At 56.7% G+C, this 24,867-nt stretch overlaps 1 protein-coding gene across 9 annotated transcripts in view; it reads right to left on the bottom strand.

The window, feature by feature from the left end:
• ST3GAL3 (ST3 beta-galactoside alpha-2,3-sialyltransferase 3) overlaps nt 1-24,867 on the bottom strand; it is a 245,686-nt gene that overhangs the window by 8,427 nt on the left and 212,392 nt on the right. For all 9 annotated transcript variants that reach the window (XM_019531293.1, XM_019531289.1, XM_019531295.1 and 6 more), the window contains 2 exons: nt 14,688-14,834; nt 5,713-5,859 (listed from right to left, as the gene is read on the bottom strand). In XM_019531293.1, coding sequence (XP_019386838.1) covers nt 5,713-5,859; nt 14,688-14,834 — 294 coding nt within the window. The remainder of the gene's footprint in view (nt 1-5,712; nt 5,860-14,687; nt 14,835-24,867) is intronic.

Below are 24,867 nucleotides of genomic sequence, written 5' to 3'. Positions count from 1 at the left end.
GCACAGACTCGGGCCTCAGGGACAATGCACGTGTGATTCACAGGTCAGGCAGCCAAGTCCCAGGTGCATAACCCAGACCATCCAACAGACACAGTGATGCACCGCCGAGGGAGGGCTGTAGCCAGCTGTGCAGAATGAGCCTCCCTATCCGGCAGGGCGGGTGGCATCTCGGGGAGCTTTCCTAGGCTCCGTCAGATGCTAAGTTGGGGTAAACTGTCCCTTTGCAGAACTCTCCTGACTTTGCACTAGGGCAAGCCTGGAGCAGCAGCAAGCCCTGACCTCACAGCATCCAGGCAGAGGCCCTGGGCCCTTGCTCCTCCCTGTGGCCCCTGGCAGCTGTGCTGGTGCAAGGCTGCTGGATCCTGGATCTGCCCATGGGGTTTGGGCCCAGATCGGGCCTTCCTCCATCTGAGCTCACTGTTGCCTTTACTAGTGCCTGCATTATTAGATGAAGCACGGCTGGTCTGCAGGCATGGGGCTTGGGCCTGGTAGGACGTGAGCACGAATCCCTCCAGCACCGCCAAGGGCCAAGGTGGCCGAACTACCACTGATGTTGTGCGGCTCTGAGGAAGATGCAATTTTGCTCTCTGCTGTGAAGCAAAGCACTTGGGGCCGAGGCCGCCATGGGGATGGTGGTCTGCTGAGCAGAGACCCTGCTTCTGGAAATCAAGGCGGGAAAGGTGGAGTGAGTCCAGATGGATGGAGGTGGCGGTCTGGAGTACGTGTTGGAACTTCCTGGAGGCATCGCGCTTTCTCTGGCTCATCGTGATCAGCTGCAAAGTCTCTGTGGGGTTAGTTACATTCTCAACAGGGCTTTTGATAAACGTTTGCATGTGAAATGGGGCCAGAATTATCCAGCTGCTTTGCAAGGGACTGCGATGCTGCAGCCCGCCCTCAGCAAAGTCAAACGAGAGACCGTTGTCGAGTCGGGAGACTCCTGCGCCAGGCGGAGCTTATGGGATTCTGACTTTTTGGGCACTTAGCTGGGGCCAGGACAGCTCCCTCCGTGCTGGGCAGGTCACCAGAGCCTGCTCTGACGTGGGGCCGCAGAACGGCACCAACAGCGGCTGAGATCAGCCTGCAGCTCGACCTTCTACAGCGGACGTGGTGCAGTGCTAAGCAAGCGGAGGCTCCAGCACGAGGGGAAGCAGCAGCATGGCACAGAGAAGGGCAAGAAGACGACACTGCCGGAGGTTGGTAAAGACCAGGAGGAGCCAGCTGCAGTCCAGCGCTCCCGGGTGCTAGAGGTTTGCTGCTGCCGTCACACTGCTCCAGATGACACAGGCTCCAGGGTCCTGGCAGAGCTGCCAGCAAACGAAAGAGCGGTTGAAACACCACCCTGTGACCAACGAGACTCATGAAGCTCATGTCCAACAGGCAGCTGCCGGGGAGACAACTCCAACATAACCCCAGGGCTGGCGTGGATCTTTCCACCAGATGCACCAAGGACGTGGCAAGTCAATCAGGATATTGCCTTCACTCTGCAGCTTGGAAGCGCCAGGACGTAACCCCGGCATTTCCCTCATGTGATCCTGTTTCTATTCCGAGCAGAGGGGAGTCCCATGGAGCCAGTGTCCCGCGTCATCTGGCATGACACAAGCCAGGGATGGAGGCTCTGCTGTGCTGCCAGGGGCAGTGGCATGGGTGCGTCACCAACCAGCGAACACACACGTTCTTGAGCCCGGGCCCTGGCTCCCAGCCCTCCTCTTTCACTCCTCCACCCCTGGGAAGCCCCTTTACTGGTGCAAAGGGACAAGGGCAAGAACTACAGAAACAAAGACTGACTCTCCAGGGAAGGTCCCTCGTGGTCAGGGCTGTCGGACCGTGGAACATGCTGCCCAGGGGGTGTTCCCAGGAGAGGCTAGACCGGAGCATCTGGGACAGAGGAGCAGCAAATCCTGCATCTGTGCAGGAAGATGGGCTCAGCGGCCTGCCCTGAACCCCGGGATGAGGGGCTGTGATGCTGTGAAGCCCATCCTGCCTGCGTGGAGGGAGATCAAACTACCCACAGGGAGCTACCCCGCTGGAGTCCAGGGCGCTTCCAGGTGTCCCTGCCATGCCCAGTTCCAAGGGATTGGTGTGGTACCGCTTGGGTGCCCCCAGGACCCTGGAGGAAGGAGCTCAGTGGTGCCCAGGCCCCAGGGTAGGTGGGTGCCCTCTGCCTCCCCTACTACAGCCAAGGGAATGCGATGTTTGGAGCAGCCTGCGTGTGCAGCACGGACAGCAGGTCTGATGCACCATGACTGTGCAAACTCTGCTTCACCTCTCACATGCACAACTGTCAGTGGCGTGCATGGGCATGGGCAGGGGCAGATGCAGTGGCCCAGTCTCGGCAGAGGAGTGGTTGTCTTCATCTAGATGTGAGCCTGAAACTGCCTTTTTCTGGCTTTTGTGTGCAGTCAGAACAAATTCCCCAGGGATGAGTCACGTTTCCGAGGGTGTCCGGGGAGACATCAGGCAAGCACTGAGTGTAAATCAAGGGCACGCCTCATGCGGGGAGCACAGGCCGTAGCCTGCGGGCCCATTCCTTCTAAGACACCCCACGCAGCGGAGCAGTTGGTTTTATGATCGCTCCCAAAGGGGATAGCATGAACCCGCACACGCGGGACCCCTGGGAGCTCAGAGCTAGACGGTGAGGGGGCTCATGTTTGCATTTTTTCACTAAGAGCAGCCGCAGTTTCAGGGCGGAGTGCCAGCGCTTCTTGCAGCTGCTGGAGGCAGCTCAGGCATGCAAGGTTGCATAGTGCCATCTGCATGGGGATGGTGCCCATGGGGGCACCTGGGTCTCCCCTCTCCCCACCCAGGCCCCAAGCAGGCCTGGCTGGGCGCTACCATCCAGCTTGCATTCAGCCTGGCTCAGGGCTCTTTATTCCCAGACCTTAAAGCACTTTGCAGGAGATGGCTCCAGTGGCACAGGGCACTGCCCCTATTTGTGCTGGATGAGCTGAGAGTAAAACCCGGGTCTCTTGCTCGCAGTCTGCCCGCAGAGAGCCCCTGTTCAAGGTGGGCAGGAAACGTCCCCACAAACATCAATGCCAGCAGAGGCTCTTCCCACCCCCAGGCTGAACTCCTGCAGGAGCCAGCCAGCACGGCTAGAGCAGTGCCCTTTGTGTTGGTACCTGCAGGCTGGAGGGTCTGGGGACAATCCCTGGGCTCCCTTTCAGAGGCAGAGTCTGTAGCAGGAAACCTGGGCCAACCTGGGCAGCTCCAACTCACAGCGTGCTGACGCAACTGCAGGCTGGACACGACCTGCCGTGCCAGGCTCCCGCACTGAGCTGTGTGCTGAAAGCAACTCTGCTCCTCATGCACGGAGCAGACCCCCGCCAGATCTTGACGGGAGCACGGGGACGAAGTGGGTGCACGCATGGTTCCGGTGCAGCAATTTGCACGTGCTAGTCATCGAGGCGTGGCCAGGCCTTGGACTGGATGCGGAAGCCATAAAGGAAGTGCAAGGAAAGTGACCCCATGCCCACAGGCCGGGTCGTGCTGCACCCAGCTGTTGGCCAAGCCACCAGCCTGGGAGCACGAGCAACCCACCAGCATGCAAAGTTCATGTCGGTCTCTCCTCCCAATACTGGACACTGCAGTCCACATCTGACCGAGTCTCCATCAAGGCTCTGAGGGCAAACACAGAAGACACCCCCCACCCCGGGCTCCTGCTCCCTTCACCTTGCGACTTCCTCCCCAGGTGCCTGGCAATTACCAGCTGAAGTTAATATTAACGGGAGAGGAGGAAATGCAATCCTGGCCACTCTTCATGTTCTGTGATAGCGCAAACAATTTGTCATGATGGGGGGCAACGGAGGAGCATTTATTATTGATCGCTGGGAGCATATGGCTTTGCCGGTCCCAGCAACTGCCATGTAAGAGGAAGCCGTGGGTGTGTGGTGAGGATTAGGTTGGTGGGCACGTATCAGATAACTCAACCTCCAGCGGCACAAGGATCTGCCCACCAGGCTCACAGACCCGTGGAGTAGGGGTGGCTTCAGGGTAGAACCTGAACTAATGGCCTCGGCCACAAGGAAACATCTCCCACCTCCCTGGGGCAGCAGCAGTCCATGTTTACCCCCTCCTGGGGGAACATCCATCCCGCAGGGCTGAGCAGAGATCCCCGCTCTCCTTTGAGAAGAGGTGTTTAAGTGCAAGGACAATGCCAGCACAAGACCACATGCATGGAAACTGGCCACAATACATTTTGGCTGGAAACATAAAGTTTCCAAACACCCAGGGAATGAGGCTCTGCAACAGCAGCAAAGGCAGAACCTACCTTGCTTTGAGGTGGAGCCTGATCCTTTACGAATGAGCACGTGATGTGGCTGCCAGTGACAGCAGGGCTGCCCGGAGGGACCCTGAAGCCCCGGGTTCAACCGCTCCAAAGGGAGCTAGGGAAAATGTGCATCAAGGTGCCCCTGGGTATGGCTTGGGGCAGCAGAAGCCATGCCGGTGCATGAGCTCAGAAGGAGGAGGGCTAAATATGAGGGGAAACAGCTCGTAGGCTGTGGTCCATCTGGCCATCCTAGGCGCTCAGGTGGTTTCCCAGAGAAGCTGAGTGCCTGGTTAACCAATTCACCCCATGTGGGCAGGAGGTGCCCAGCCTGCCCGGTGCAGCTTGGAAACTGAGGCACCGAGCAACCATGACTCACAGGGCACGCCAGCATCAGAGCCAGGGACTGAGCCCAGCTCCTGCAAGCCTCAGACCAGCACCCGGCCACCTTGCCCTCAACAGCCATGCCCCTCACCAGGCCAAACGTGGCTGAGAGCAGGAGGCCATGTCCGAGAGATGGCGGCCAGGCCTGCACGGGAAGCGCCAGCTGCAGAGCTCTCCTGGCAGCCCCTCTTCCAGCACATGAGCTCAGGCTGGCAAGTCACGCAGGTTTGGCAGCAAAGTGTTTCCTACCTGCCCTGGCACTCTGATGTGGCTACCACCGCAGCGTCGGGGGTCTTACATCACTCTAGAAGTGCCGCGCCCCTCCTGACATCACAGCACTGCCTTGGCCACGCACCTCTGTGCAGCCGCCTTTAAATGAGCAAGCTGCTGCTTCCTGGGCAGCTGGGGGATAACAGCACAGAGAGCAGAGGGAGGCAAGGTGCCAGGCCCCAAGCAACCTGTTCCCCAGGAGCTTTCCCATTGATCTGCCCTAGTTGGTGCTGCTTTGACTTCCCCCATTCACTGCTGCCCACGTCAGCCCCAAGCAGCGTACAGATTTGCACCACATGTGCTCCATGGGACTCTTCTGTCCACATCCAGATACTCTGTAACACAAGTTATGCTTGAGAGCATGTCCAGACACAGCCTGGGTTTTCATGTGCTTTTTGTCCCTGATACCAAAGCTAGTGCCCATCCCTTGCCCAAGGAAGAGCAATGGGTCAGAGAATTAGAGAATCCCAGAGCCACGGGGCTGGTGAGGAGCTGCAAGGTCACATCCAGTGCAAGCCCTGCCGGAGGCAGGATCAGCCCTGTCCAAACCAGCCTGGACAAACCCCATGTCTGAGCTCTGAGCACCAGGACAGTCACCCTGACAGCCCCAGGCATCGCCCCTGCCCCTGGGAAAGCAGGGGGCTGCGGCTGCCAGCAACCTGCTGCTGCAAAGGGGGTTCATGGACGCTGCAGAGAGCACAGGCAGAGGCAGCGCCCCCGCTGCAGAGGAAGGCAAAACACCAGCCTGAGCAGGGAGGAAAATCCCTTCTTGTGCCGAGCTGAGCGGCTCCTACCTCCTTGATGGCCGACATCTTGATGTTCTCATAGTAGTGCAGCGGCGCGTTGGGCAAGCTCATGTCGTAACCGAATCCCGCAACTGCTACCTCATCGCAGTTGTGGAGTGCCATGGTTATTGCTACGCTTCCCAGGGTGGGGATGTTCTGGGCAGGGAAAAAGAAGGGACACGAGTCATTTGCACATCGCTGCCATCCTCACTATGAATGCTTCCTGGGCATGGGCTTGGGACAGAAGGATAACATTACTCCCTGGCAGGGCAGTAAAGGGCCAGGGCCCAGCTGGGTATCGGCTGCCAAGGCTGTTGCAGTCTCTGACCTGCGCAGGAAACCCTGCCACCACCTGCAGCGACGGCTGCTCCAGCTCTGTGCCCGGCTTCTCCTGCCCAAGTCTGGCCAGGCAGGGGGCAGTGCCAGGGGTTCAGCTCTCCCTCTCCCTCCTGTGGGCTGTGTCCTGGAGATAGGGCAGCAAGTCTTGCTAGGAGAGGGGTGGTGAAAGAGGCCAGCTGTAGCTGGAGAGGGTGAGCGTGGACATTTGTTCTCAGATGTTACAGCAGCCGCCAGCGTCTGAATCCCCAGCAGCTTCCCACCAGCCCAAGATGAGCGTGAGAGCTGACTGAGTCAGCTGAAGGGAGGCAGCAGGGAGCATGGCACAGGGAACAAAGTGCCACCTGCGGCAGCTGCACGAACACCGGGATGGGATGGGATGGGATGGAGGGAGACCGGGGGCTAGGGGCGACCCCGCTTCCCTGTATGGGCGGCCAGACCCGGTGCTGTGCAGGGGAGATGCCTGCTATGGGGGTGCCAGGATCCAAGCAGCGCCTGGCCTCTCCCCGGCTGTGCTGCCTTTGGAAAACAACCTGTGGGCAGGAGCCAGCCTGAGCTAAAAGCCAAGAGAAAAGCACAAGCAGGGGCCCAGGCACCACTGAAATCATCGGTCTTTGCTACAGGCCGAAGGGCTCTTCTTCCATTCCCAGCTCTCCCACCCTGCCCTCACTGCCACTTCCCAAGTGGCCAGAGCTTCTCCCTGTTCAAATGTGGCCTGTCTGGGGAGGAGCTCACTACTCCTGAGATGGCAATAAGACCAGGCATGCTGGGATGTACTTTGTCCCCCACAGCGAATGCTGCAGAAGCAGGGGCTCCTTCTCTGGCTTGTGCATGTTCGCCGGTGGTGCTGGGGCTAAGTGAGGTCGGGGAGCACTCACAGCCTGCCTCACTCAGCTTAAAAACCCACAGATCAACTTGACAGCAACAGAGATGTCCTGACTCCTTATGTGACAGGAGCCGCACCTGCGGCAGGCCCCGTACCGCACGGCGCTGACCCGCTGTCCTTAGCCAGTGGACCTTCTGAGACTCGAGACCCCCTGGGAAAGGCCAGCCCTTACCTTGCACTCATCTCTTGACTAGAGAAAAATACCAGAGCAATTCTTTTTTACAAAGAACGCAGTAAGGCAGCAGCCAGGCAGAACGGCTTTCACACGACGGACTCCTATTTGCAATCCTTGTGTTTCTTGTGTGAACTGTGTTTGTAGACCTGGCTGGGCTAACGTCGCGCAGCACCCCGTGCCACGCTTGAAAGGTCTCAAGGCACCTGGTTGAGGGTTACCGTCCTTAGCTATAATGTGACACGGCCCCAAAATAACATAAAATGGAGAGAGTGACTGCAGTGGCAGCTTTGAAATGAAATATGCAGCAAACCCCACCGAGCCCTTTCCACACTGGTAAAATGCACGACAACAAATGAATCACACAGTGAATCACATTTAGTCCTGTGGGTCCCTCCGCTTGCAAAGAGAAACATGCAGCTGGTCCACAGGCTGCTGAACTATGGTTTTGTGTCCTGGGTGAAAGGGGCACCTGGAGCAGAGGGAAGTCAACCATGGGGCTCTCTGGGGAATTCTTCCCACCGGTATTTTAATGCTGCCCTGGCCGGGCCACAGAGCTCGCGGCATCTCCATGCTTCTTTGCCCTGCTAAGAAAAGAGCGGCTCTATCCTGGGGATGTGAGACGATGAAGGCACCTCTGATCTTTCCCCTACACACCTGCTGCCCTGGTTCTTGTCCTCGTCCTCCAAAGCATCCAGTCCTTGCCAGCATTACAGCGAGGAGGCCAGGCTAGACAGACCATCGGTCCTCCCCAGCAGAGCACTTCTTCCAGTCTTACAGACGCAGAAGCTGCGTGTCCCACACCCCCAGGCCCAGTGGCAGCTCTTCTCATCTCTGCTCCATGAAGGCAATGAGAAAAACCCTTGCTTCTCACACACTTGCTGGGGCATCACGGCAACCCCAGCCCCACACACCGCAGGCTCAGTGGCCCCGTGACTTCCACCCCTCTGGCCTAAGGCTTTGCTAGGGAGGGGACAGCGCTGCATTTCCCTCGCTGCAGGGGAAGTCTAGCTGCTTTCAATTTCGTGCCAGGGTCACTGTAGTGTCACCGCCTTTTAGGCTGGCAGGAAATTATTGCTGTAAATCTGTTTTCAGAAATACCTGACACCCTATGGGGCTAAATGGATTCCAGTCGCTTCTGGGGTTTTACCTCGTTATGCGGAAGAGAGATGGATTATTGCGGCTGTGACTGCCTTCTCTGAAGAATAGGGCATTGTTACCAAATTTGCTGCTGGAAATCACAATTGCAACACGACATTAATGTTGGCTACAACTGATGCATTAACTGAATGTTGCACGGAATTCTCCTGCGGAAAAAACTGTGCACCCCAAAAAATTCCCTCCTCCCCTCGTGTTATTCTGGGTACAGCTGGCAAACGTGATCACGTGGTATCTGTAAAGCCTTTGGAGCACACATGAGCGGTGCAAACGGGACCATGCATCACTACCACATCCTACAATAACAAAACACCCTTGGACTTTTCTTTCAGATGCTCGTGCGTTTATGGGAACTAGCCCGAGGGGTGAGCTGCCCTCCTGTGCTGCAGGTGCTGCCCCCTTTCCTTTCCTACCTGCACCCTGCAGAGACGGCCAGCACCACCTGGAAGCACCAGTGATGCACCAGGTGTGGATGCAGCCGTGGTCCCTGCAGCCGGAGCCAGCAGCCCAGGCGCTTGCTTCTGTGGCTGATGCCTGGTGCAGAGATCCCTGCACCCGCTGTCACCACAGTCTGGTCTTGGAGACAGGCAAAGCGGAGCAGCTTTGCTTCTCCCTCTCCTGACTTATCCCTTGCTGTGACCGGGAGCACTCTCCTTAATCACCTTAGAGGTCTGGTGGCGGAGAGCAGGGAATGGTCCACCAAAGGAGAAGGGATGCAGTGCGATGCCCCCAGGGAGTCTAGTTTTACCATCTAACTGAAAGAGAAAGAGCCCATTGCTTTCTCCCCTTGTGACCTGGGCCCATCCACAGGACTTGTGCACTGAAGTGTGAGGCCTCTGTCATCCTGGAGCATCCTGGGCAGAGAGCAGCAATGCCCTGATGGCAGCAGGATGCGGAGGAGAGGGGGAGAAAGGATCTCTGCACATGCTTAGGGTGCATATCTACTGCTCCGTTACAATGCCTGATGGTGCTGCCTGGGGCACGCTGGGCTCGCTCCATGCAAGCTACCTCCTCAGCCTGAAACGTTGCAGCTGACTTTGTGCAGCAGGGCACGGGTGCGCTCACACCCCCTGCCACTCAGCCGATGTGGTTGGTGCCGATGGAGTGGGATCGACGTAGCCTCCTCAGCGTGGTCCACAGGTTGAGGCCGGCTGGGCAGCTTGGAGCCTGCTAACCCAGCTCCCCACAGCACAAAAGGGAACTGCCAGTGAAACCAGAGCAACGCAGGATGCAGGTCCCACTACTCCTGTCCTTGCACTGCTTCTGCCCTTGCACACTGGCAGGGATCACAATGGAGAAAGCGAGTGGGTGGTAAAAGCCACAGCCACTGCCTGGAAAGAAGAGCTCAGCATGGCCATGGTGTTCTCATGAGGTTCAACAAGGACAAGTGCAAAGTCTTGCAGTCAGGAGGGAGCAATCCCCTGCACCGGTGCAGGCTGGGGGTGATGGGCTGGGCAGCAGCTCTGCAGGAAAGGACCTGGGGGGGACAGGAGCTGAGCAGGAGCCAGCAGTGTGCCCTTGTTGGCAGGAAGGCCAATGGCATCCTGGGCCACATCGGTAGGAGCACTGCCAGCAGATCAAGGGCAGTGATTCTTCTTATCTGTTCAGCACTGGAGAGGCCACATCTGGAGTCCTGTGTCCAGTCGTGGGCCCCCATGACAGAAAGGATGTGCACACTTTGGAGATAGTCCAGCAGACAGAAATGGTTGGAGCCTGTGGCACAGGACTTAGGAGAGGCTGAGGAAACTGAGCTGTCTGAGTCTGCAAAAGAGACAACCGAGGGGGACTGAATAGCAGCCTTCAACTCCCTGCAGGGGGGCTGCAAAGAGAATGGAGTTGGACTGGTCTCTGGGGGCAGATGACAAAACAAGGAGCAATGGGCTCAAGCTGCAGCAAGGGAAGCTGAGGTTGGATATTAGGAAAAAAAAATTCACTAGGAGGGTGGTGAAGGACTACAAGAGGCTCCCCAGAGAGGTAGCGGAGTCTCCATTCTTGGTGGTTTTGAAGCCCTGGGTAGACAAAGCCTTGGCTGGGATGACGTAGTTGGGGCTGGTCCTGCTTGGAGCAGAGGTTGGACTAGAAGCAACTCCTGAGCTCCCTTCAACCCTCATTTCCTGCAATTCCACGGTGCGATGCAAACCTGTCCTGCAACGAACCATGGTCGCCGGCAGGAAGCACTACGGCACCCTGGGGGCTGCCTGCCCAGTCTGGCCATAGCTGCAGAGCCAGGGAAGCAGGTTTGGCGCAGGAAGCGCTGACTATCCAGCTCCAAAGGTCAACTCTGGGGCTGCCAGAGCTTGCCTGAGGTGCTAAATCCACTCAAAACGCGCCAGTTTACAGCTCTGTGAGGCTGAAGCTGCGCTGGTGCAGGGCAACACCTTCAGCAAGATGGTTTTACACCCTTTCAGCTCTGCAGATCTTGCGCAGTCATTTCTGCTGCCTGTCCCAGAGCCTTCACATATAAGTGACTCCAGCCCCAGGTACAAGCAGGAGCGCTGCCAGACTGGCAGGTGCAGAACATCTTGCAAGCTTAAAGTAAAACTATACAGGATGGGATCAGCAGGTTTAGCAGAAAGGAACTTCAGGGCCACACGTGCAGATTCAGCGCATCCACGCAACTCCTAATTTCCACCACGGGACAGAGCGGAGGGTTAGCCTGCAGCTCCGGGCAGTAGGGTTTTGTTTCATAGGATGTTCTGGCAGATCGTGTGCAGATCCACAGGCCAGCAGCGCGTGCGGAGCCAGACACCAGGCCTGGCACTGCCGCAAGGGCCTTGGAGCCCCGGTCACAGATGAGAGCGAGGTGTGCCGGTCGCCTCGTGCAGCAACGGACACGTGCCCCTTCTCCGCCTGCAGCACTGTGGCAACCGCCGTTTGAGGACCGATGCTATCTGTGTTAGGTCAGAAGCTGAGCCTGTCGCATGCCAGGCTGCCTCGGTCAGCATGGACGTCCCTCGGACCCAGCCAAGAACATGCGCACCTGGTGACTGCATCCAGGGCAGGAGGCAGCGACTCACCCCCCCTGCCCGGATCACAGATCATGGCACGAGCAGGACTGGAAAGCCCCAGGCCTTCCTGTGCCACCTGTGGGTGCAGCTTGCTGGAGGTATAGGTACGAGGATCAGCTTGAATTCCCACCGCTTTCCTGAGGGATGACACTCCAGGACGTGCCCGTCTCCCCTACTTTGGCCAGCCCTACAGGCACTCAGCAGGGCTCCTGTGGGGTGGGAGGGAGCGGGGCTGCCAGAAACCCTGGGCGCAGCCCCTACAACCCAGGAGACTGTCCATTTTGCAGTGGTTTGCCCAGCCCCAGATGACAGGGCTACCAGATGAACCCCCACAACCAGTGACTGGAAAGCCTGGCTGTTGTCCATGGTGGGTGCCCAGCTGGCATCCTGGCCAGCAGGAGAGCGTGCTCCGGTCTGAGTCCTGGCTGCCGCTCCCAGGGCCGCAGGTGCAAACCCAACACCCTCGGCCTTGTCCCCGGTTGCATCCTCCAGATCCATCTGGCTCACTTCACATAATCTGACAGGGAGGAAGGGCCTGTGCTCCCCTTTGTTAGCTCCCGGGAGAAGCTCTTGGAGATCAGCCGTGAGCGGTTCTACTTGCTCTCCTCAGCCGTGCAGAAAAGCCCTCAAACCACAAAGTTAATTGGCTGCACATCACTTCCATATGTGGCGCGCCAGGAGCCCTGATGCTCGTTTCAGCCTTAGAAGCTGAGCAGAGCGGAACTTGCTGCCCTTCACAAGGAGGCTGCATTGGGCCCAGTTAAGAAGGAGCCCGTCAACCTCAACTAGGCTTCCAAACAAGGCCTGCCTGGCAGCCCCTCGTGTGGGGAAGGGCTGGGCGCCAACGTGCTCCGAGCAGACTGCCCTGGGAAAGTCTGAACACGTGCCGTCTGCTGTCGCTCTGCTCCCCAGCCCCCGTCCCTCCCACACCAACTTTCGGCAGCACGGGTGCCAAGGCCACCCCTCGATCGGTGCAGTCACCATTACAGCCCAGTCCTGGCCTGGCCAGCCACGTACCCTGCCTGCACCCGCACGGTTCTTGCTGCCCTGCCTCAGCCCCCGGGAGGACGGAGAGACCGCATAGAGGTCATGGGCAACGACTGCTTTTCTTCAAGCCTCATAAACCATCTCCTTTCCATGCCCAGACAGACTCTCCTGAAGCCAAACATCAGGTTTCAATTAAGCCCTCTTGGTTTTCCAATCTGACGTGTGTTGGACAGCCTATTGCAACCTCATAAACGTCCATTCACAGCCTTCTCATTTCCGGCTCCTCTCCTCTGCTCGTAGATTACATGTAATATTCTGGGCAGTCAGATCATGCGTGCAAGAATAAAAACAAATCCAGAGAAAATAAAGGCAAAGCCTGGTAGCTCCCAGCCCTCCCCAGGGCAATGGCCCCGCTCCTCTGGAGGGCAAGCACGGAGGGGCAGGGGCAATGGACGTCTAGTGGGGGGAAGGCTGGGGCAGGAGCCGTGTGTTCCCAGCACGGATGTGCATGCACAGCTGCACACTGCTGGGGGTGCCTGAGCCCCCGCAGATGAGCTGTTCTCCGTGGCTGGACTCATCTGCAGCTCCTCTGCCTGGCGTGTTTGCTGTGTCATGCTGGAAGGAGCCGTTCCCTACCTCCAGCGTCTGCCTCACTGTGCTTGGACCGGACCCAAGCACCTCACCCCCGGTGTGTCAAAATAACTGACTCCTATTTCACAGCATGGGAAATGATGCCATAAGCCGCCCCAGTCTGAGTGCACGCAGCAGCCCTGCTCTGGTCCGGCTGAACTCCCGCACGGAGGGCGGCCAACCCAGGCCCCAGCAGCGGCAGTAAGTCCCAGCACGGTGCCACATGCTTGACTGGGGACAGTACGGAGAACAAAGGGGCACTGGAAGATTTGGCTCAGGACTCAGACCGAGGCCGGTCAAAGATTTGTAACTGGCTTTATTGCTCTCTGCACTGATGCACTGAGGACTAGTGGCTGCAAGGTGAAGAAACAGGACTCAACAAGCAGCTCACAGGAGCTGTTGCACCTGCCGTGGTTTCCCTCCCAACACTACATGTGCTGGAGTGCTGCGCGGCTGCTCGCCACCCCCTTGGGGAGTCCGTCCACCAGAGCCTGTCCTAGCCCAGGCACAAGGTCCTACCCCATCAAGTCGTGACAGGTGGATGAGGCAAGGCAGGACAGGGCGTCCCCGGGATACAAGTGACGTTCCTCCTTCCTCCCAGACAGGACACGTGCAGGGGACACCACTCCACGAGGGCCCTCCCCTGCAGGGCGACCCTGGCCTGGGCTACCCCCTCATGAAGGAAGGAGCAAGAGTAGCAGAGATTCAGCGAGGTTAGGCAACAAAAATTAGGGACAGGTAAAAGCTCTGTCCTGGAGAGAGTGAAGGGACTGGGGTTGTTAGAGGGCAACCAGGTAATGAATGGCCCAGAGAGGAGAGGTTGGCAGCTGCTACTTGCCCCCTTCCAAAACACAGGAGCCAGGAAGATTTCCAGGAACAAAGTCAGTGAATTCCCAGCAATAAAAGAACAGTCACTGGGAGTCCTCTCACCCCAGCAAAGCCAGAAGCCCAAAGACCCGGCAGGATCACAGCAACGCAGCCTTTGCTGGGAGACGCGAATTCTCAGACAAAGCAGCACGTGCTAGGAGCCAACACGCACGCAAACAGGCTGTGGAGCGGGGCCTTGAGTTTGGCAGGGTTGAGATCTTCATTTTGGGTACAGCCCTGGGAAAGTCTGCCCAGACGTGACCGCTACAAGTCCTTGAAAAACTGAAGTCTCCCATGCTCAGCAGGGCCTTCAATGTTAGCAGCTAAAGTCCTTGAAGAATTCATCCCCGTGGAGCATGACTTTCCCTGACCCTGGCTCTGTGACACCACCAGCCAGCTGGGCACCTAACTGCGGGGGGGTGATGGGAAGCCAGTGGGAAGGGGCAGGACAGCACAGATGAGGAGCTGGGCTGGGCAGGACTGAGAGCGTGGAGGAGTCTGATGATTTGCTGCCGGGCAGAGAGGCTAGGACTGGTCTCATCAGCCCGAGCGGTGGAGACTGGGACATGGAGCCACGGGTGGGTAAGAGGGCCATGAGGCGGGAGGGAGAAAGGGAATGAATGTAATATGACGGCTGTCTGGGAAAGCACGCGGGGGTCAGGACACGCCCAGGCTGTGGCTACACGGGCAGCCTGAAGTCTCTCCCCTTGGGCACGTGCAGAATTGTGGCATAGTCGTGACTGCAGGCCACACGCTGCCTCGGTGACACAGGGGAACTAGGGCACTCTCTGCAACGTTACAAAGCTCCGGCCAATTCTTCTCTGGCCGCTGCCCACCTGCTGTGCATTTTCCCTTCCACCAGCAGAAGACAAAAAGCCAAGTGCCAGGGTCAGCTTTCTTGCCCCTGCCCTCAGTCCTGCTGGCCCCACCTTGCACCTACCCCTCTGCCCATCAGGCCGTTGTTGAAGGGCAGTCCGATGAAGCTGAAAGCTGCCTCTTGGATGAAGTAAGGGTTCAGGATGCGGATCTCATGAGGTTCTCTTGGGACGCGGGTTGCCACGGACTTCCAAAACCCATCAGCTGCGCTCTAGGGAACACAAAAACCAACAAGGAAACACAGCAGTCGGATTAAGACACCTCTGCCCTCGCCTTCTCAGAGCGCAGGGAGGACACCAGTTCTCGCTCCCCCTTTCTCTGGTGCACTCACAGCTTGAGGAGATGCCTCCACTGCCAATGAGTGGGACAGCAGATGTAGATGTCCCCAGCAAGTGCAGGAGCTCCCTGCAAGCATTTAAATGATGTGTGCAGTTGCCCCAGGTCTGGGACTGTCACTTCAATTTGCCTCTACAAAAGCTTCTGTTCTTCCCCAAATCACTAAGACCAAATCCAGGATAATTTGAATCAAAGCAGAGCGAGTTCTTGGCTGGCTGCTTTTCATACCGGCCACTGTATTTGGCCACGTGTCTTCCTGGTTCTGGGAACGCAGCCCACTGGTGCTTTTTATTCCTCATGTGGGGAAAAGACTGGCTGCAGAGCCCTGTGCTCCATAAAGCCAGCGAAGGGAGGGCCCTGACGGACCTGGAAGCTGCACAGTTGACGTGTGCACCTAACTTGCATTATGCATCTTCATTTACCGTTGCTTCCCAGTAATGTCTCCATCTAGCAAAGCATGGGGATGTTGGCAAGGTGCGGAAAGATGGACTTGAACAGAGCAGCACAACGCCCCTGTTACACAGGTACTCCACACACAGACCCCAACCCCACATTCAGCTATGGGAGACCAGTCTGCCCTGCACAGCCGCGAGTGGAAGAGCGCAGGGGCTGCGGGCACGGGGGAGCTCAGATCTAGTCGCCATCCTCTGCAGAGCAGGTGCTGTGAGGAACATGCCAGGAATCCCACATATGGGTGACTGCTCCACTATCCACCTCTCCCAGCACGTGTGGAAAAGGCAAGACCTGGAGGGATCTTCAGTGCTAACCCCGTGAAGCAGGAGAGCTATAGGGAATGGGTTAGATCTGCCAACTGATGGCCAGAAGGCACCAGCAGATCAGCTACTGAGACCTCCCGCCTAGCCCATGCTAGGGGCTTTCCACCGTTACTCCACAGCTCAGCCCAGTACCTAGAGTTTTGCTAAGCTCCTTCCAGAAAGACCCCCCGGCTGGATCTCAGAATACCGAGAGATGGAGAAACTGCTGCTTCCTGGGTGGCTTGTCACTGCTGGGAGCTGCCCTCAGTTAAAAATGTGCCCCATGTTTCCAACCAGAGATCGTCTCCTTTCAGCTTCTGGCCATGGATTCCCACTCAGCCTCTCTGAGAGGCTCCAGAGCTTTTCAGCACCCAGCTGTGGCCCGGCAAGAGGTCGGTCCTCCCTCTGCTCAGGCTCTGGGGTGAACGCACAGCCCCTCCCGGGAGTCTGCATGCTGCAGTGCCTTCATCGCAGCCCTGATGAGCATCTGACCCCGCAGTCACACGTGGCTCCCCATCAGGTCCTCGTTCCCCTGCGTGGCAGCAGGACTGTTCCCTCACCCCAAGGGGAATGTGGAAGGGGACACCTGCTTCACAGGGTCTGGTCTGGTCCCAGACCTTGAACTGCTGTACAGTTTGCCATGCTCCTCCTCCAGCACAACCACCTCCTTGAACCAGCTCCAGGCTGGGTCTTTTGGAGGCCCTGTCCCCTACCTGAGGGCTCATCCTCTTCTGCCAGCACCCAAGGCTCCTCCAGCCTCTGTGGCCCTTCGGAGCAGCCTCCCACGGGGATCTCCTTCTCCCACTGAGACCTGTCCATCCTGCTCTGCAAACCTGGGAGCTTCTACACTGGTAGGTCTCAACCCTGTTTGACTCCCGGCCCCCCTGGAAAGGGCTGGCTCACTCAGCTTTTGATTATGGAAAAAATAAAAGAGCAGTTCTTCTGTGGGAAGTACCTTGGACAGACCACAGCAAGCTGGAATGACATTGGAAATCTCTGGGTTTATCATGTGCAAGTGTTTGCACGCATCACAGTATTAACACTGCATAGTGGTCCATACCTCCTTCAAAGGATGTCCCGACACCCAGCTAAGAATCACTGCTCTACCTTTCGGCTGTACAGCTTGAAAGGACCTCCCCTTCCCTGGGCTGTGCCCTGTCTGGCACCAGAGGGCAATGCTGGAAGCAACCAGGCAATTTTGGCTTAAAAGAGCAGATACCTGGGCTTCACTCCACTTCAATGCTTCCCTGCCCAACCACGCAGGTACGTCAGCAGTGCAGCAAGTCACCGTGCAGACCTCTCTGTGATGAGCTAAACACCCTGAAGGCTTCAAGTCTCACCCTGAGGCAGTGTCTCCAGCCCCCAAACGACAGCTGCGGACTGTGCTGTGCCACCTCCAACTTCTCAGCGTACTTCAGCCTACGGATGCTGCGCTGGGCCACACTGCTGCTCTCACCAATGCTGTATCAGGATGCTTGACCACCTCCCTGCTGCTGCTCCCCTGTTCACATGCCCTAGGAGAGCACTGGCCCTCTGTGCCCCAGCCTTGTCTAAAAAGGTCACACCAAGCGGTGTGTCTGCTGCAACCCCTTGACCCTGCCTAAGATGCAGAGGAATGTAAGAACAGCCACTTATAGGTCAGACCTCAGGTGCGTCGTGCCCAATCTCTGGTGTCACACGGCGGCAGAGAGGAGAGGCTGGAAGGGAGTGTGACTGGATCTTTCCCCTGCAGTCTCCAGCATTGAAGGTCCAGGCAGTTCTGATGCAGAAGCCGTGCCTCTCACTCCCATGCTCAATAGTGACCGATTCCCCGTTCCTCTAAAAATGTGTCCAAACCCCTTTTGAATCTGGCTAAACTGTCACTTCCCACTGCATCTGGTGGCAGAGTCCCATACTAATTACAGGCTGCATGGAAAAGATCTTCCTCTAGTTAGTTTTAAACTTACTGCTTGCTCCTTTCATGTGTGACCCCTTGTTCTTGCATTGTGAGACAGTCAGTAGTAAATCGTTATTTACTCTTTTCCCCAGTTAGAATGTTGTAAATCTTTCTCGTTTCCCCCCTGAAGCATCTCTTTTCCAAACTGAACAGGCCTGGCTTCTATAGTCTCTCCTCACCACTCATCATCCTTGCTCCTCTTCTCTAGTTCTTCTCTATCCCTTTTGAGGTGTGGGCACCAGATCCAAGCTGCGGATGCATCATGGATTTGTAAAAGGGCGTCACAATACTTCCCATTTTGTTCAGACTTCCCTCTTTAACAGATCCTAACATTTGGTTTGCCGTTTTCCAGCTGAGCACTGGGCTGATGTTTTAGTGAACTGTTCACAGTGGTTTGCAGACACAGGCCCCTGTTTGTAGGTGCAGCCTGCAGGCCAGGTCCAGCCATGTAAGCCTCTGCATCTGGAGGCATTACAGTGCAGCCTGCCTGAATGGGCCCAGACAGCCAAGGAGTTTGGGCTCCTCTGACTATCCCGGCCTCAGCATTTCTTATTGTGCCTCCAGCTGCTGGGCCCTCTGCAAATGTCACCAGTGATGACTCTATGTACATTCTCCCAATGGCTGATGGATGTGTTAAACAGCGTCCGGTCTGGCCCGACCCTGGCAGAAAGAAATTCTAATTGATCACGATGTGCTGATGACTGTTTCTGAGACCCATCAGTCAGTCAGGTCTTAATCCACTTACATGTGTTTTGTTGATATTGGATGCGACTAATCTGATAAAACCAGAATGCCACGAGGTGCGAAGTCCAACCCCTCACAACACAGTTACGTGTACTCCCTCCACACCAGCACTGTTACCAGCTAAACATGTGATCTCATGAAAGAACAAAATTAGACTGCTACAGAGAGCTCCTTCGCATGGCTCATTATCATCTCACTAAGGGAATGTCTGTGGTCATGGTGGCCTAACGCTCTCCATTATAATGCAGTTTCCTTGCCCAGCGGGGTAGTTCGCACGAAGATTCTCCATGCTGTGACTAGGCTACTGGACACATCGTTTCTTTCAGTTTCAGCAAAAATGATTCTGTCATTTCCAAGAGCAAGGCCACTGTCTCACACTTTGCTGATCCTTACAGCCATTGCAGGGGTCCTGTTTCCACTATTGTGTAATAATGCTGGAGCTTCAGCCATGAACCAGGGCCCCATTGGGCTGGTGCTGAGAAGACAAAACTCAAAATTAGCTCTAGAGCTTCCATGGCATGAGGCAGAGGATGGGCTTGGGAGCATCCCAGTGGGTCATCTTGGTGCTGGAGACCTGCCTGGGTCTGTCCCTGGGAAAATCCATCTAAACTGCTGGCCTCTGAAAACCACCACTCATGGGGGCTGAGCAGGGTTTTGTGGGAGACCCCAGCCCAGAGCTACACCAGGCAAGCAGAACCTTCCCCAGGGCCTGTGGCTGCTGGAAAAGCGAGCAAGGAGAATCTTTCCTCTGTCCTCAGTGCCCCTGCTGCCCCCAGCTGCCAGGAGGAAGATGACAAGTTGGGGGCTGATGTTAATGGAAATACCCTGACTCACATGAAAGAGGACAGCAGTGCAGAGGGGGCAAGGCTGAGAAGAGAAGGTGCTTGTATATGTGATGAAAATTTCCTTTTGTGTGGCTTAATGGCATCAGACTTTACACCTACGTGAGTTTGGGGGGTTTTAAATGAGTTTTCACCACCACAAACTAAACCACATCCCAATGTAGTATAGTTTGCAATGTTGCAATTTGGAACGTTGCAGCCATTGATCTGTCAGCTTGTCCCCCCAGGCGCAGGAGAGATGGGAAGGTTCTGCTGAAAAAGAATTGGGCCCCTCACCACTTCTGCCTTCAGCAAGCGCCCGCGGCTGGCAGGATGCCTGGGGCAGTGTGGGGAGGCAGCAGGAGGGTGGCTGGGTTTGCTGGCAGCTGGAGAAGGTGGTAGGGATGGGACATGAGGTGCCAGAAGTCCATACAGGCTTAGGAAAGAGTTGGATCAGGCGCCTCCAAGTTGGGGCAGCACTGAGCCCACTAGCAGCCCATGTGGGTGGTCCCAGAGGGTGCCACAACCATGGAGAGAAGGACTGGGCCCCACCCGCGGCTCAGGGGCCACTTGGCCCTCCAGCAGCTCGCTCCCCAGCTGCAGAAGAGGTGGACAAGCTCCGCCAAGGTGAGAAAAAAAAAAGATTGGGCCCCTCATGGCTTCTGCCTTCAGTAAGCACCTGCGACTGCCAGGACAATGATGTATATATAGGGATGGAAAAATAAAACCCACCGTTTCCATTAAAAACTTGCCGTTTCAATTTAGGGGCACAGAATGCAACCCTGAAGGACTAAACCCCTATCACATGTACAAGTGCCCAGAGAGACCAGGGCAGAATGGGGCAGGTTGAAGGGAGGGAGGGTGCAAAACTGTAAAGCACATTTCTCCAGGACCTGGAATAACCCTTGGGGTCCTGATCTGTGAGAGCCTTCTGCTGCCAGAAAGCAGTTATGAAAGAGAAGTGAAGAAGGTAACAAGAAATCATGACTCCTGAGACCTAGTCATGAAAATCATTTTGTGCATGGAAGGGGACAGGGCTTACAGGGAAAGCAATTCTGGGGTCCTGTCACGAGGACAGGCACAAAGGGCTGGAATGGAGACTGCCTGGAGCAACCATCATTATGGCATTTTCTAACCTGCATGCTCAAGTTTGCAAACTTGATCTAGTCCAGGCAATAAACGTCTGCTGCCTGAGCTCAGTCTCCAGCAGGTTCTACACAAAGGGCCGGGCTTTAAGTAGAAATCGGTTTCAAGTTACAAACAGCAATTGGGTTTAAGTTACAAGCTCTAATAAGCAAGAAGGAGGAGGTTTTTGGTGCATTTCATACAGGGGTTATTTCAAGTACTTATTATACCTTGGCTTACAAATCCACTCCTACCAGAGGCCGTGCTGGCCACTATTTGAGAGCAGATGTTATGGAGCAACACGGAAAGCCCATGACTAAGGCTTCACTGTATTTCTCCAGGTATTATCTATACCAACGTACCATCATTTCTGCAACTGGGAGTCTTTCTATCATTAAGAATGCTTATCAAACAACAGGTGAGCGGTGGCCAGATAAACCGCTATGGAGAGAAACCAGCAGCTATGTATGGGGATCCTCATTGCCTAGAGCACCGTTAGCCATTCCCTGCCGAAACAGGGGAGCTGGACCTTGGATCCCAACATTTCATAGGCAGAGACTTTCATGGGGGATGAGTCTATTCACAACACCAGCCCACCCCCACTTCCCTGCCAGTCCATGGAACAGGGAGAGGAGGGGGTTTTGGGTGGATTTATGCATTTATTTGGTTCATACACTGCCCTCCCCAGCAGAGGTTGAAACCTCAGCTTACAATGAAAAACAGAGGCATTAGCAAGACAGATAAAAGTATTAAAATGAAATAATATGTAGTAAAGCAAATGCCCCATACTACACTCCAGCACATCACCTGCCTGGTGAAGACCTGCCCAAATAAAAAGGCTTTACAGCCCTTCCAGAAGATGCCTGGGCTTGGGTTCAGTCAAGCCCCGAGGGGTTGGGGGGCAGGGGAGGGAGCTCCAGAGCTGCAGAGCGACTGCTAAGAATGGCCTCCCAGCACTTCTGCCAAATGAACATGGTGCTGGCAGGAGACTGCTCTCGGCTGGCCTGAGGGATCGCAATGGGCACAACATGATGTCCAGCTGAATGTGGGGAACTCTGAAGGAGGGAAGAAGGGGACCTGGGCTAGGGAACAGGGGTGATCTGGCAGGCACCCCACAGGGAAGGAAGGTGATTCTGGGCAGCAGCTATGTGTTTGGTTGCTCCACAGGAGGTGCCCACAGTGTGTCAGGGTCAGCCCAGAACAGTGAAGCTACATCATGGGGAGGGTGAATGCAAACCGCTGCTTGGGCAAGTGGCTGCTCCAGCTGGAAGGTTGTGTCCAGGCTCCCTGCACAACTCCCTGGCCATTTGTGAGCAGCTCTATCTCTAACTCCTCCCCATGGTGACAGAGCGTGAGGAACAGCTCAGCACTTGAGGGAGAAAACCTACCCCTGATAGGTACCAGTCGTTGTGGGCAGGACAGCATCAGCCATCCAAACCAGCAAGCAGAGGCTCTCTTTTCTCCCGTGCTCCAGGGCCTCAACACGGGGCTGGGAGCCAGCTATGCCCCTGCACTGCCCCGGGATGAGGTGGAAAGTGAGACTCTTCAAACACAGCAGCAGAGCACGGCCTGCAGAGGGACCTGTCGTGGACCACCCGTGGGCAGGGGCAACATGCACATGCGTACTGCAGCAGGCCTCAGCCACCCCGCGTTGGCCTGGAGTGATGGCAGCACAGAGTCTATGCCCGAGTTATTCCAGGTGCTGCTGACGCTCGAGCCACGGCAGCACAGAGACCCACATGAGCAAAATGACACGGCTTCTCAGCAGATGAGCTGGTCTGTGCTGAGCTCTCTCTGGCTGTGGCCTCCTGGTACCCTGGCTGGCCAGTGCAGCCGTGCCCTCTGCAAGGGCCTGACTGGGATGTGCATTTGCCCAGACAGTTGAGAATGAGACCGAGGCAGAGAAACTGGTGGGTTTTGTAGGTAAATAGGAACAGAAGTTGGGGGAGGGGATAATTTTCCTGCGTGCATGCATGGCCCTGTGGAGATACAGCTGGCGAGCAGCTCTGCCACTCCTGGAACGCTTGGGGTAGGTACAATGCGCAGATGGGGCTACCTACATGTGCACTCAAGACTCTCCCTTGTGTCCCTCGCTTACTAGCTGCTCCGACGCAGTCCCTCGCTGCCTGCACGGACACACCTCAGCTCTCCCTTTCCTCCTCACAAGTCTCCTCTCTCTCAACTTCGCTATACCGGTTCTGGAAAGAAAACAGAGGGGGAGATCAGCAGAGAATGAGTACGGGGCACGATCTACAGAGGAGTCTGAGTCCTGGCATCCTCCCACCTGCCAAGGAGCTGACAGAGCTGCTTCCTGGCTCAGGACAACTTGAATCCTCCCCGCCTTCCCCCCGCCATGGCTCAGCTCTGCAGACCATGGACCCGGGTGCTCCCTCTGCAGCTTCGCGGTCGGGCTCTCCAGCTCTGCAGGGCAGGCTATGGAGCACAGCCCACTGCAATTACCAACCACAGGCAGCTGCTGCCCAGCTGCTAGCACCCTCCGGGGCAGAGGAATCCGCAGCGCGGTCTGTCCTCGGGCTCCTGGCTGCTGGCGTTCAGCTGAAGTGGGCTCTATTATGTCTAATAGAGATGTCAGGGTTGATTGAATGCAGATGTTCAGGGAGGCTTCCAAAGCAGTGGCTTCCCGCTGGGCTGCCCTGCCCTCTCCGGGCTGAGAGCAGACACGTACAATAACTGACAAGCAGCAGACACTGGGGAAGGTGTGTGGCTCCGCAGCCCGTTAGGAGCCCAGGGCGGTGGCATGAGGTCAGGGGTGCAGCCCGCATGCACTGAATAGCCCCAAGACAATGGGCAGAAAGCCTGGATGCTCTTTAACCACCTTTCCACCCTTGTCTGTGATGAACAATACATCACCTGCCCTGCGCTCCCGTGGAAGCACAGGGCCCAGGCTGGAAAAGGAGCTTGCATAAAGCCAAGACCACCTTTGTCACAGAACACAGCGACAAGGAGCCCCCATCCTGCCAGGCACCACAGGAACACACAACAGTACAACCCAAGCCCTCACAGTGCGAGGCCTGTGATACGAGGCGGATGGGAAGATGGGGGCAGATGCTGCTAATGGCATTACAAAGCCCCTTCAAAATCGTGCTGCCACAGCACATCACCCACAGGCTTAAAGGAGGCAACAAAAATGGGGAGAAGGATATGGCAGAGGGCCCTGGGGCCAGCCAGACCTGCCCCTGGCCTCCTGCATGCTGCACGGCACCCTGAGAAGACAGGACACCCCAAAGTGGGCAGCTGCTGGGCAAGACTGTGCATCTTGCTCCTGTCTTGCTCTGAGTATTGGCCTGGATAACAGAGAAGGCTCCTCCTGGCTACTCCCTCCTGCCCCAAGAGGCCTGGGCAGAGCTGGGTGCGCTGGCCACAAAGCCGAGGGTGCTCAGCCCAGCAGGGAGACAGCACGGGGAGCCAAGCTCTGCCTGCAAGAGCCCACGGGGAGGAAGGCGGGATGGACAGTGCACAAATCCAATGCCAGGCTCCTGGGATCAGCCAGAGGGAGGTGCTGCAGGAGGAAGGGCCACTGCCCACTCCTCGCAGGACGCGCTGTATCTGGTGTGCAGGACATGGCTCTACAGGCCTCCGAGTCCAACCAGACAGGGGGGCTTGGCACCTGTGTGCAATGCAGGGTGTGGGAGGGATGAAGGATGCATCAGGTTAGACATGCACCTGGCTGGGGTTGTCTTACCCCAGTGCTCTCTCCTGCCCAGGGCAGGGGGTCGTTCTTGATGATCTGCTGAGGTCCCTTCTGACCCAAACATCTATGAATCTATGCAACCGGTGCAGGACAGCCTGGAGCTGGGACCTGTGGCCACGGGGGATTCCTGCCCTTTCAGTGGTGGGTGCTCTGGAAGCGCAGGGTTGGGGACATGAAACTTCTCGAGAACAAAGGGTTTGTGTCGAGGAGGCCGTGGCTCTCCGAACAGCTGGGCAGAAGCAATGGGCCTCAAGCAAAACCGATTCCACCTGAAATGGGGAGGGCGCGGGGCAAGAGGAGGAAATGAGCCAGAGAAAGAAGGGGCAGTTACAAACCTGGACGCACCCTCGTGCAGCTCCCCGAGAGCCTCCCAGCTCTCCCCACCCTGCCAGGAATGCGGTTATTCAATCCCAGTCACCCGCAGCACTGGCTGTCACGCTACCGTGGGGGGAGCAGGATTGCTGCACCGCTGGCCGCAGAGGGCCTCACGGTCTTCTGCTCTGACGTAACTCGACTAGCTCGGCAGGGCCTTCCCACGAGGACCTCCAGCTTCGCAGGGAAGGCTGCAGCGCACCGAAGCAAAGGTAGAGACCACAGCCTCAGCAACCAGCTTCAGTGCAGCACAAGAATGAAATACACTGGCCCCGCAGCCACCAGACATCACAGTAGCAAGGCAAGGCAAGCCAGGGGCTGGACATTAGGATTACAGACGGCAGCAAAACTGTAAGGGCTGCAGGAAGAGCCTAGGATGGAGCAGCAGGGGCAGTGGCTGCCCAGCTCTCTGCCCATCTCCTCTTTATGCACCAAGATCCACC

Source organism: Crocodylus porosus, unplaced genomic scaffold (genome assembly GCF_001723895.1).
Source record: "Crocodylus porosus isolate Cpor-Errol unplaced genomic scaffold, CroPor_comp1, whole genome shotgun sequence".
Classification (NCBI taxonomy): domain Eukaryota; kingdom Metazoa; phylum Chordata; order Crocodylia; family Crocodylidae; genus Crocodylus; species Crocodylus porosus.
This window is presented reverse-complemented; position numbering and strand designations above follow the sequence as displayed.